Source organism: Pecten maximus, chromosome 10 (genome assembly GCF_902652985.1).
Source record: "Pecten maximus chromosome 10, xPecMax1.1, whole genome shotgun sequence".
NCBI lineage: Eukaryota > Metazoa > Mollusca > Bivalvia > Pectinida > Pectinidae > Pecten > Pecten maximus.
Window position 1 is genome coordinate 12,435,318 of NC_047024.1, and position 13,332 is coordinate 12,448,649.

General features: G+C 33.6%; 1 protein-coding gene across 1 annotated transcript in view; it reads right to left on the reverse strand.

Moving 5' to 3' along the window:
• The window catches only part of LOC117335640 (ephrin-4-like), a 201,170-nt gene extending 193,820 nt beyond the window's left edge, over positions 1-7,350 (reverse strand). The window contains exon 1 of the mRNA XM_033895779.1: positions 7,047-7,350. Within this exon, the coding sequence (XP_033751670.1) occupies positions 7,047-7,174 (128 nt within the window). The 5' untranslated portion in view covers positions 7,175-7,350. The remainder of the gene's footprint in view (positions 1-7,046) is intronic.
• Positions 7,351-13,332: the final 5,982 nt, after the last annotated feature.

A 13,332-nucleotide genomic window follows, 5' to 3' on the forward strand; every position in this document is an offset into this window, starting at 1 on the left:
CACCAACTTACTACTCTGTATGGAACCAGACACTTCGAGCATTTAATTATTCCTAACCAATATCCCTTGATGGACAATTCCAAAATTGTGACTTCCTGCTCATAACTGTCAATCCCTTTTGTCATCAATTTTTAATATTCTTTTTCTTATCTTGTATCTGATGTTTCTAGATGAAAAGGACAATTATTTTCCTTATTTTGCATTTAGTTTTACACAAATCTTTATTTTAATTGAATAGAATTTTTTTATTTTTTCTATAAATTGATTGAAAATCAAACAGTGCATATATATTGCCTTCATATCAATATACACACATACACGTATTTTATTATAATACTATACCTTTACTGTATATTTCAAAGCTTTATTATTTATGTTACATCAATTAAGTTATGGAAAGTATTCTCAAAATTTGTTAAAAGTAACATTTAGCTTTTATTAATTTGGGAAGATAACATTTTTACATAAACCTTCAATGGGTAATGTTTCTACGGTAATTCATTTCTATAAAGTTGAGTCGACAATTATGCAAAACTTCATTCCTGATAAACCTTGTAGAATGTATCTAAATTTAATTGAAATATTTCATATTCTACCTGCTCAGAATTTTTAGGAATTTCATTCTTAATTAACTGTAAAGATTTTGAAAATTACTAATGCATCATTCAATTATAGACATTAAAGATAATCATGCCCCGAACACAAATAAAATCACAAATTTATGTTTCAGATATAACAAAAAAAGCTCGATACATGTATATCAGATATGGATTCATGCCACTGGACACAAAGACAACTTAAACGCAAACTGACAAAATGAGTCCCACAAAAATCGAGAGGTTACAGTGAAAATACTGTGTCCTAAAACTAGAGAACATTTAGCTAATATACCATCGACCTTTTTTTGTGACAAAAGAAAGCTATTTCTTTTGAGTACACCTCATTACAATTCATAGAACTGGTATGCGGGTCTGCCTAATTAGACTCCAGTATAATACATTAGTAACACTGTGGAATAATTGTTTACTTTGACTTTCAATAAATGTTTGAAAAGGTTGACTTATTCTTCCAAGTGTCTGTGATTTGGTTTGTGCGACGGGTTACCAAGGTGTTTCCAAACTGGCGACATGCTGGCGCGTTCTACGACGTTCTGTTCCCTTACTCGCCAGATCAGGATGAATATTTCAGAAATTGTTCACATTCTCCACCAATGACAGTTATTACAATGGACATGAGAGGATTCAATATGTAGACAATCCGCGGACAATTAGATTATTGTCACTAACTCCTCCCAGTCTAATTTTCAGGGTTTAAACCAGGTTTTTTGCCAAATACAATTATCATTTACTTATATTTGTACATTTTTCGTTAATTCCACCCTAACTTTTGTTATCCTCGACTTATACGTCCCAATATATCCCCTATTATTTTCATGGCTCTATTGATCCCATACATTTCCATTGATTATGTAGAATGTACAGGTTTCCTTTCTAAGGGATTTGTTATTTAGATTCATTAACCATAGTTAGTCTTAATCAGATTTCTAATAATAACGAATTACTGAGAAGTATATATAGAAATGTATAATGAAAACTTTAAGGATCAGGCATGCTATTTATTTCCTGTTGTAGTTGTATTGTGACGAATACATGAATATATGTATTTGGGAGTTTTTTGTAGAGCATCAAGCACTATCTGAGATAATTAGCAGTTTAAATTGAAATAATGTTTTAAATAAGAGAGAAATATTATCAATCCATCCACTGAATTGTGAGTACTCTATGGGTTTGACAATGAACGATTTCCTTCAGTACAGCAAACAAAATGGTTATGACCAATCTACATGTGTATTAATGCTCTAGGCTGTGAATTCAACTGTTAGAGGTAAGGAGGGGCAACATATTCTCAGGAGGGGGCTATCTGCTCAACAAGGGTAAAAACAAACCTCCTGTCACTCAACTCTATGGGGAAGACGTAGAACCAGGCTACCATCTTATATAGCCATCATATCTCCACTTACGCTTTTCAACAGCTGACAATTAAAATTATCTCTAATCAAACTATCAATGTATTAAGTTGGGCCTCTAGATTTTTCTGCTTATTAAAATAAAATAAAGACAGGAATCTCTTTCAAATCATGACATAAAAGAGAAGACAATAAAATTATGGTATCTTTAGTATCATATCTGGAGGAGGCAACCTCTACTCAAACATTGACTCGCCCCAAGAGGAAAATAGCATGTGTAAAGTTTATCTCATTAAGTCCATGTATAAATCCTGCCTACCCTAATATCTGCGTGCATGTCATTTTAACCACATTTAGAAATTGACATTCTATTTTTTGAAAGAACTGGAATATTTTGTGAACACATTTGTGACTTTGTGGCTGGGTGTGATACCAGTATTTGAATGTATTACATCCCAGAATTCCAATGGAACCATCATATTTATGATGGTTATATCTACCCCTCATCTTCCTAATAAATACAATCAAACTTTCACTTTTATATTTGATAAGACCGAACATTTAATAATATCTATGGTGGACAGGTATCCAAACGTACACGAATGGACACAAAATCAACAATCAACACATACACCTGTCTATTAATGCCCACACCTATTTCGGTTAATCTGCGTACTCAGGTTGGTAAGCTCTTTATTAAGTACCAACAGTATTTTAACATTTGTGTATTATTTGAACTTGCTCATGAACTGTGATGATATTTCCTCAAATAAAGAGGATTATTGACTTATAATCCACAAACAAAATAATCCTAGTAAAGTTTTTTTCTGGTGAAGTTCATCGTTTATAACTCAACGTCAATGAACCGTGGAATGTCCATGACTCAATTTTCACCGTCCCAAAATTTCCCATGAACTTAAACATTATAGTTTTACAACAACTCAAATGTTTGAATTAAACATGATTCCTGTTTATATTGCTCAATTGGGGGTGAGATTATTTTCAGAAATGAAACAGGTGGAAAAACAAGCGCAGCGTTACATTAACGGATCTAGACTGTGTATTAACAACACCTCTATATTCATTTGTAAATATGGTTTGTGTTTATTCTAAGTCTTGACAAATGTTTCCCCTAGGATTTAACACAACTCTTTCTACTTGTATATTATAACCGATTGGTATATTTTAACACATTTTTCAACTCTAGGTGTGACAAGTTTATATTCGTGCCGTAACCCAGCGTAACAGTTTACTTCCAGATAAAATTCCCATTTGACGGAATAGATCAGCGATTAAATGCCTCCTCATTAATTCTCCACAGTTTACAAACAGACTATTTCATTATAAATTTTCTTTCACTCCAGAATAGATATTTCCTGACTGTTGGCGAGATTCCCCATTTTTCATTCCTGTTCCGCCCTTTCCCCTCCACATTATATTTACACACTCCTGTTTCCAGACGTTTTTTTGTTATGTAACAAAATTCTACTTCAGAAGAAATGATAGGTTTGAGGTTGATTTAAAAGCATGTTATCATGTAGCGATTACAAAATATGTCAGATTACATATCCCATTAATGCTCTCATTTCTTACAGTTATTTGTCAAGATATAATCTAGAATTAATTTCTTTTCATCTTTTTTAATTTTTTTCTCAAAAAATTACCTGGTATTTTTTAATAGTTTAATATTAATAAGATTTTGACAGCACCTCTACCTGTCCGGCTGATGAGGATCTACCTTTATACACCTGTGGACAATGTACAGGTGTGACTATGTAGAACTAAGGATGCTGGTGCTAGCTAGTTTATCCCACGGAAAATATAAACATTGTCTGTTTACTTTTGACTATATCCAAGTTTCATTAAGATCAAATAGTGAATGAAGAACATTAGCTAAAATTACCCTGTTTAACAGTCAATTATCTCCCACCACAATGTAGGACAGGGCAGACTCGGGCTAAAATAGGCAGATGACAGACCATTTAGGGCCGGACATTAGATAGGCGGACTAAGCTAAACAAATATGTACATGCCACGCTTTTAAAATTCTCGGGTATCATACCAATACATTGGTATGCTTCAGTGATGGATACATTAAAACAAACATCTACCCGCGTAAAATACTTTGGTTTCTTCATTCTCAAAGTTCTTATCAGTTTCTTTTAAGATCCAAAAATGTCTTTGACGATGCAATTATTTTCTTTATTCATTTATATACATCCTTTTTTTCAATTTGTTAGTAATATTTGTTTTATCTTGAATCTAAAACATAAATAAAAAATAATTAAACTTGTAATACAACTTAGATAGATATCTGTTACACCTTATAATTAACAGCTCACTGGGTAAAATTTTAAAAACTATTAACTCTATGGTAAAATTTACCCACTGAAATTTCACATAAAATAAATGGCAAAAAAAATTCACAGGTAAAATTTAACAGTTAAACATTAAGAGGTAAAAATTAAAGTTGAATCTTACTAATGGTTAAAATTGGACAGGCAAAAATTAACACCAAAAAAACTCCCAGGTAAACATAACATTCGAAAACTTCATTTAAAACTTAACAGCTAAATATGTATTGGCAAAAATTCAAGGTGGTTGTTTTAAAGTTAAAATCCAACTCGAATTCGAACTTCATACAAATTTTAGAGATAATCAAGAAAACAAACAGGTGAAAATAAAAAGCTCAAATCTAACAGGTAGAATTTAACAAACAAATCTTTATAATTAAAATCCAACCAAACTGAACTAGAATTAGAACTTTAACTTGGTAAAAATTTAACATGTAAAAACTTACAGAAAGAAAATGCAAATAATTAACAGCTGAAAAATGACAATTAAACAGAATAAATTTCATAAACTATATCTATTTGATTCACACACATGGCTTCCCTCCATTTTGCTGTCATTTCTGCCCTGTGACAGTTATGCTTCCACGCTTAAATAAGTCTGTGTCATGTAATATTTTATAACCCTCATTTGCATATTTGATTGACAGCCTGTCTGAAACATTTGTCCAGGCGAGAAAAATCAATGTCACAAATTGAGTCTGATCTGGACAATCGTCATCAAATAATTTTCCTTTCTGACAGAGGCTGATATATAATTAATAATGCATTAATGATGATAGCATATCTTATTTAGAAAAAAACACAAAAACAAATTGAATCATAAAAGTTGTGTTTTTATTTTACATGTGCTATTTTCACAGTACTATCATTTCCTATAGTTATAATGGTGTATAACTGCCAAATTAATTGATATGCATTTGAAGTTGGCCACCAACCCCAGTAATTAATAATCAGGGATCCCCATTGTGGTTCCCGTTAAGGAATGCTGCCCCGTGTTATTAATGATCCACCCAATGTTTCCCCCCATTAGCGGGGTTACGGCTGCAGGCTAACTAACTGACAATCAACACGCATACTTCTCATTACCTAACGAAAAAAATTCAAATTCAAATCTTAGCACTACAAGATCGTCCTCTGTTTCAAGATAGACACCCAAGGACTTTGGTTGAAAAAAAAATTTAATTAAAATTTATAAAAGATAGTTCAACATACAGTTGAACTCAGTTTTCTATTCAGTTCAGTTGTCACAAGCTTTTTAATGTCAATTTTATTTTTTATTTTTTTTTTTTAAATGTCAATAGCTTAAGTGTAATAATTGATACAGACCCCGTTGTAGTTAATTATGTAATTAATTTTCTTTTTCTTCATCAATAACATTTATTCATTATTTCTTTGTTATTAATCATGAATTCCATAGCTTCAAAATCTAAATTTCTACTTCATTTCTGTATAACCACACTTAGTTGTATTGTCACATACCGACATAATTCACACATATTACACGAGATTACAACTAAAGTATATGACATTTGAATGCGGTTATTACAGAAGCATAATCATATATCATATATCATATATTGTCTGCTCCATTCCCAAGCATTGTTTTAAACGTAATTTATCAGTGATTTTCGAGACACAAATATTTGAGTCATGGACTCACGCTTTTCCTGTTGGACTCATCTTAGTAATGGGACACATCAAAACTTTGGAAATTCTACAAAATACTATCGAGTCTGGTTATATTTTCTAGCAAATCAACAAAGTAGGACCTTTCTACCCACAGTAAAATATCACATAAACACAATCCAATCAGAACCAGTCAAGATCACAGACTCGATGAACGAGCCTACAACTCTAATCAAACAACAAATTACACAGTAAAACAGTGACAACGCCATCTACAGCGGACATGTTGAACCGGAAAGATTGATTTTGAGCTACACTTGTTAACATCTGGTATCCAGGCATGATGGTTTCCTATTTTAATTATTCAAAATCCACATGAAACCAACCTGTGATGATTGCTATATCTAAAAGTAAAGAGATGATTTAAAACAACTATAATCCATTAGGTAGGATTGTCCATTACTATGACCCAATGTTAAATGAGATAGACATTCTGAGGAGATCAAAAATCGTATTGTTCCACTATTAATGTACATTTGTAAATGTTGAGGAAAGCTTGACATTTCCTCGGAATGTACACATCAAAGTTATTTAGTTGGTCAGGTAAAAAAGTTCAGGTGAAACACACAGGTGAGAATCTTACAGGTACATCATGTTCATGGCCGTGAGGACCATAATGTGTGTCTCTTGTCTATCTTACAAATCAAATTTGTAGTGAGAAAAATATTCATGGCAGTATCATTTGAGGACAGATAAAACGTCTGAAATATCAGGATGTGAGTTATGTGTGACTTCATTTCGCTCGACTGAAGCTCTCGGGAGCAGCCTGTGTAATCAAGAGGCCCAGGTGTACACAATATGTAGATGGATCTAGATGGTTTTTCTTTAATTAAAAACAGAAATCCCACAAACATTGTCGATTAGAGTAGTTACTGTTTTATAATATTATGTATTGTGTATCACTTACCTTTATAAATAGCATTGTGTACTTTCTCTTCATCACCACACATATATCACGGCAAAAACATATATCAAAAATATCAAAATCAATATCAAAATCAAAAAACACGATAAACAATAATGACTAATAGTGTACTTACAATGTGTTGGTTTTGTTCCAGTAAATATGGTGATAGGCACTTTCAACTGAACTAGTATATAAACTCAGGGTTTGTACCGCTATTACCATGATCAGAAAGGTACACTCGCGTACACTTATCCACGGCATACTGAGTTTTTACAATTCCATAGAGTTTTCAAACTCTACAGACACAAAAATATGATTACTCTAAATCCAAACAATCAGCTGTCGAATCACAAATATATTCCAAATTCACTCGAACGGCACTTAAATTTGGGAGCACCCATGCCACCGTACTCTGTGTACTATAAAATACACAGTGTTCTGTCAACCCACTCGCCTGTATGGTTATCACGTGTGTTCACCAACATTTTTTGTTTTCTAGGGGAGACAACTCGTATACACTGCTACCTGTTGAAAAGTAAGCGAGTGGAGATTAAATGTTACATTGTTGTGAGCTAGTAGCTGTCAGTCCGTTCGATCGAAGAATGCTTTACGAGCTCGGCCTTATATAGTACTGGCTCTATTTTAATATTAATGTTTCAGTCATATCTAGGATGTGCATCTCTGAGCGATTCAGGCATCTGCAGTCGTCATCAGAGTTTTTTTCCGCCTGTGTAATTTCGCGTCAGAGTAAAACGAAGGTAATTGATGAAAACTCGGCCAACATACAGTTGTTTCACTTTTTCTTTCCTGGAAATATTATTTTGATTGAAGTGTTATCTTATCAATTACGTAAGTATGGATTTATATGATATCATTACAGGGTAATATATAAAAATTACGTGTTACTTGTCCATAGTCACGATAGTAGAGACTTGGTAAAACATGGGTAGGCCTAATTAGCGATAAATTAATTTATTTTGACCAAAAATAATTTATGTTGAAGAAATATACTGCTTTTCAAAATTCACAAAACAGAATAGAAATTTGGTATATTCTTCAAAAATAGTTATTACAAAACCTTACAATTACATGATAACATTCAGTATAATAAAATACATAATTTTGTAACTTTTGTATCTCGTTGCCATTATTAATAAGATATTTATTAAACAATTATGCCTACACGTGAACAGTTCAGATACTGTTAAACAGAGAATTTATTTACATTTTCCTGAAAGTTTATCTAATTGTTTATCGATGTTATCTGTTGATCATAAGTTGTCAACTGTGATAGTAAACAACGTCCGATAACACATGGACAGGTTTAACTGTGATAGTAAACAACGCCCGATAACACAGGGACAAGTTTAACTTTTCAATAACTATACTATCTGCTGGTATCTCTTTATATACACGAACTATTTTATAGATAAGTTAGGAAATATCTCTACTATTGTCCAGGCCGGATGGTTTTATTATTTGGAATAAACAAATGAAAAAGATAAAATGTTTTTTACTAACAGTGAATTTAGTTATACAGCCAAGGTAATTCTTAAAAAGCAATAATGTATGCATTTTAATTAAATTTATTTTTAGGTACCATTTTAAAGGAATTTAGATTCAAATAGGTAACGACACGAAACTTTGAAATCTTTCACGATTTACCAGCAAAGTAAAACGTTATATTTTATTTGCCTGTAAACTCTACATTCCTGTATTGGAGTACATTACTATAGGCTAGCGGAGGGGACTTCTACACCCGGTAGGACGTGTACAGACAGTTTATAAAGATAAATTTATATCCAAGTGTTGGATTGGTATTACAGACGACAGACAGACAAATGACACTGGAGAAAAAGTGAGATACTTTGCGGTCTTTTTAAACAATTGTTATCCTCATCCAGTCTAAACAAGAGGCCGCATTATAAACAGAAAAAAATATCTTACCACGTTTTTAGAGAAATAACATACATGTTATTATATTTAATTCATTTTGAACTTTTATATCTCCAATTAACCTTCACAACTACATTAATTTTACTGGTTCATACTGAACTGGAGACAATATAAAGGCGATCCATGTTCTATTAGACAATGTTAATAGTTTCAATACGTAAATGAGATGGAAAACAATGTTAGATTCCATATGACGTGATTTTATATATGTTAACTTAGATACAGGTACTTTAGATATACCAGCTAGTAGATAAATTACCCATGCACGCCCCTTAACCTAACTGAAAGGATAAAACGTGTATACATGTACATGTATACTAAGAAAAACTTACAAGATTTACCGACGTCACATTTCACTTACTATATGGTATAGAAATGGGGCGTAAGGGTTGTTTAAATCGAATGCAAATATTATGTAAAATTTGTAATCAGTAAAACCATAATAACGCCCCGCCCTTGAGTAATAGATTTAGTGTTGTATGGTGTAGTCCCCTACACAGCCAAGACCTCCATTTTTATATAACGACAGGAACAAGTCGGACAAATGGATATTTGTTATAGCTATCGAATTTCATTTATTTCGAGGCAAAGATTGTTTGGGGAAAATTCCTTTAATGTGACGGAGTCGGGTTCGTTTAGTCCATTACCAAATTCACTTTTAATTCATATTTCATTTTTTTATGAGATTTTATAACAATGCATATGTATAATTATATGCACATTTGCCAAGACTCTAAACTTTAAATAGATTAACATCGCTTTTCAATTAGAAAATTTGAAAGAAAGAAATAATTGAATGCTGTATCAAAAGGAAAAGACAGACTACGGAAACTCCATACATGTTTTACTGAAGGAATAGACATGAAGAATAATGGGAGAAAAAAAAGAAGTAGGTACGTTCAGAGTAAAGAACAAAACGGTCAGAGATTTACTGGATATTTGTACAAGTCTTCTTAATATATTGATCAACTTTCGTCAACTTTTTATTTAATACATGTAGATGTTCACTGTTGGCGGAATCTTTATTTGTATATTGGGGGAATACGTACATAAGTTGTAATAACTTATGCCCAGTTTATTGTTCATTGTTGATTGACAATAAATATTCATGTTTAAATCAAATTTAATTGAAACAGTACTCTCTTATTCTGTTCATATTGCTGGTTTAAAACTCCTTGAAGTTGAATTAAATCAGTCATATATCTTTTTAAAATATCTAACTACATCCTTGTTTTAAATTCTTCATTTTAGAAATCGATCTAATTAAACCCAATTTATCTAATTAAACCAAATCTATCTAATTAAAACCACATCTCATTCAACTTGGTTTTCCCACACTTGGTTACTTATAACGTACGGTATAGACATTATATGATATCTGATTTTAATTAGGTTATATTGATCGTAAATCTATAATTCTTAATATATACTGATCATACTTCTCGTTATATTCGGGCTATGGCAAGCCAATATAACATTTACTTCATAACGTTTTCTGTCCAATATTATATACTTTGTAGTTAAAACCATTTCATATGATACTCATAGGACTCCATGGAAATAAACAAATTCAAAAACTCGCAAACACGGTTTTCAATCGCTGTTTGTCAAAAGATAAATGTCTTCTCAAATATATTTCATTATAATGTATAGATATATGTAAATATACATGTATTGATAGAATCAGATACTAGACATGGGGATGTTAAATTCCTCCTCAGTAACAATACCTTATGTCGATCTAAAATGTTCCAAATATAATTACTGTAAAAGAAATGGGTTTGGGATTCATGGATATACTTTAGTCGAGATGAGATAGACATAAGTATTCCCCGTGGTAGACACATGTGCACCACATATTTAATAACAATGATATCTGACCAGAGGTCAGTTTGACCAATAGTTTGTGACCGAGTTCGATTCAGCATCCAGCTAAAAATGTCAGCCATTCTCAAGAAACAAGAACACGTGCTCGCTCTGGTCTGCACATGCATTGCTTGTCAGTATGTATCAAGGCTTACCAAGACTAGTAAACGAAAAGCTGAATTAGCTTGATCTATTACTGATAGTATCTAAGTTTCTTACAAAATAAAAGAAACACTAAATATGCAATATTTTATTTTATTTCAATATTGCTATTAAATCCATAATCTTTTTTAAAAAAGTTTAATTATGCACGTGAGAATTAAAACTATACCGATATATGACCTATACATTAAGCTGGCGGAACTGTCAGAAATACCAGGCCACATACAAAATACAACTCCATGTAGCTGTCTCGACTCCTCTAGAGCCGTCACGTCCAATGCTGAAGTACAACGCCTCGCGATCCCAGTCCAGATTGGCGGTCAGCACCGGCGCCAAAGGACCAGATTCCTGCCCCTTCCGTGCCCACGCACGTTCCAAGCTTCCGAGCTCAGATAGCCAACAGTCTCGTCACGGCAATGACGTGGAATGAAAGATGGCACAACAGATGAACAATTCGACAGAGCAGATGATCGAATCAATCTGACTGGGCAGACGACACCGGCGAGGAAGCTGGTATCGTTGATGGTTTTCCTCCGCGGGTGAAAGTGCCGTCCAGATCACCGTTCTGTTGCGATACCAACCACTTCATAAACGTTTTGTCATTTCCAGTCTAAAGAACGCCACTTTCTAACATCTACCAGAATAGTCGTCTTTCAGGTTCTATTTACAAACTTTTATTTTTGAGCAGAATTTAAAAAGATGGATGCTCGAATACCAACATTTGTATCATCTACAACAGGAATCAGACACAGTGTCACATAGTGCTCCCATGTCTGATAACTACCATAGGTCACATAATAGGGACAGCTTAAATAACACTCCAATACATTGAAAATCACAATTTCATATCTGATTAGTTTAAACCAACTGTGATGGCTGGTTCTAGACATGGGAGTAAAGCAAAACTAACTTTTAGACCAACTGTGATGGCTGGTTCTAGACATGGGAGAAAAGTAAAGCTAACTTTTAGATCAACTGTGATAACTGGTTCTAGACATGGGAGCAAAGTAAAGCTAATGTTTAACCAACTGTGATGGCTGGTTCTAGACATGGCAGTAAAGTAAGGGTAACGTTTAGACCAACTGTGATGGCTGGTTCTAGACATGGCAGTAAAGCAAAACTAACTTTTAGACCAACTGTGATAACTGGTTCTAGACATGGGAGTAAAGTAAAACTAACTTTTAGACCAACTGTGATAACTGGTTCTAGACATGGGAGTAAAGTAAAGCTAACTTTTAGATCAACTGTGATAACTGGTTCTAGACATAGGAGAAAAGTAAAGCTAACTTTTAGACCAACTGTGATGGCTGGTTCTAGACATGGAAGTAAAGTAAAGCTAACTTTTAGACCAACTGTGATGGCTGGTTCTAGACATGGGAGAAAAGTAAAGCTAACTTTTAGACCAACTGTGATGGCTGGTTCTAGACATGGGAGCAAAGTAAAGCTAATGTTTAACCAACTGTGATGGCTGGTTCTAGACATGGCAGTAAAGTAAGGGTAACGTTTAGACCAACTGTGATGGCTGGTTCTAGACATGGCAGTAAAGCAAAACTAACTTTTAGACCAACTGTGATAACTGGTTCTAGACATGGGAGTAAAGTAAAACTAACTTTTAGACCAACTGTGATAACTGGTTCTAGACATGGGAGTAAAGTAAAGCTAACTTTTAGATCAACTGTGATAACTGGTTCTAGACATAGGAGAAAAGTAAAGCTAACTTTTAGACCAACTGTGATGGCTGGTTCTAGACATGGAAGTAAAGTAAAGCTAACTTTTAGACCAACTGTGATGGCTGGTTCTAGACATGGGAGCAAAGTAAAGCTAATGTTTAACCAACTGTGATGGCTGGTTCTAGACATGGCAGTAAAGTAAGGGTAACGTTTAGACCAACTGTGATGGCTGGTTCTAGACATGGCAGTAAAGCAAAGCTAAAAGTAAAGCTAACTTTTAGACCAACTGTGATGGCTGGTTCTAGACATGGAAGTAAAGTAAAGCTAACTTTTAGACCAACTGTGATGGCTGGTTCTAGACATGGGAGCAAAGTAAAGCTAATGTTTAACCAACTGTGATGGCTGGTTCTAGACATGGCAGTAAAGTAAGGGTAACGTTTAGACCAACTGTGATGGCTGGTTCTAGACATGGCAGTAAAGCAAAGCTAACTTTTAGACCAACTGTGATAACTGGTTCTAGACATGGGAGTAAAACAAGGCTAACTTTTAGACCAACTGTGATGGCTGGTTCTAGACATGGAAGTAAAGTAAAGCTAACTTTTAACCAACTGTGATAACTGGTTCTAGACATGGGAGTAAAGTAAAGCTAACTTTTAGACCAACTGTGATGGCTGGTTCTAGACATGGGAGTAAAGTAAAGCTAACTTTTAGACCAACTGTGATGGCTGGTTCTAGACATGGGAGAAAAGTAAGGCTAACTTTTAG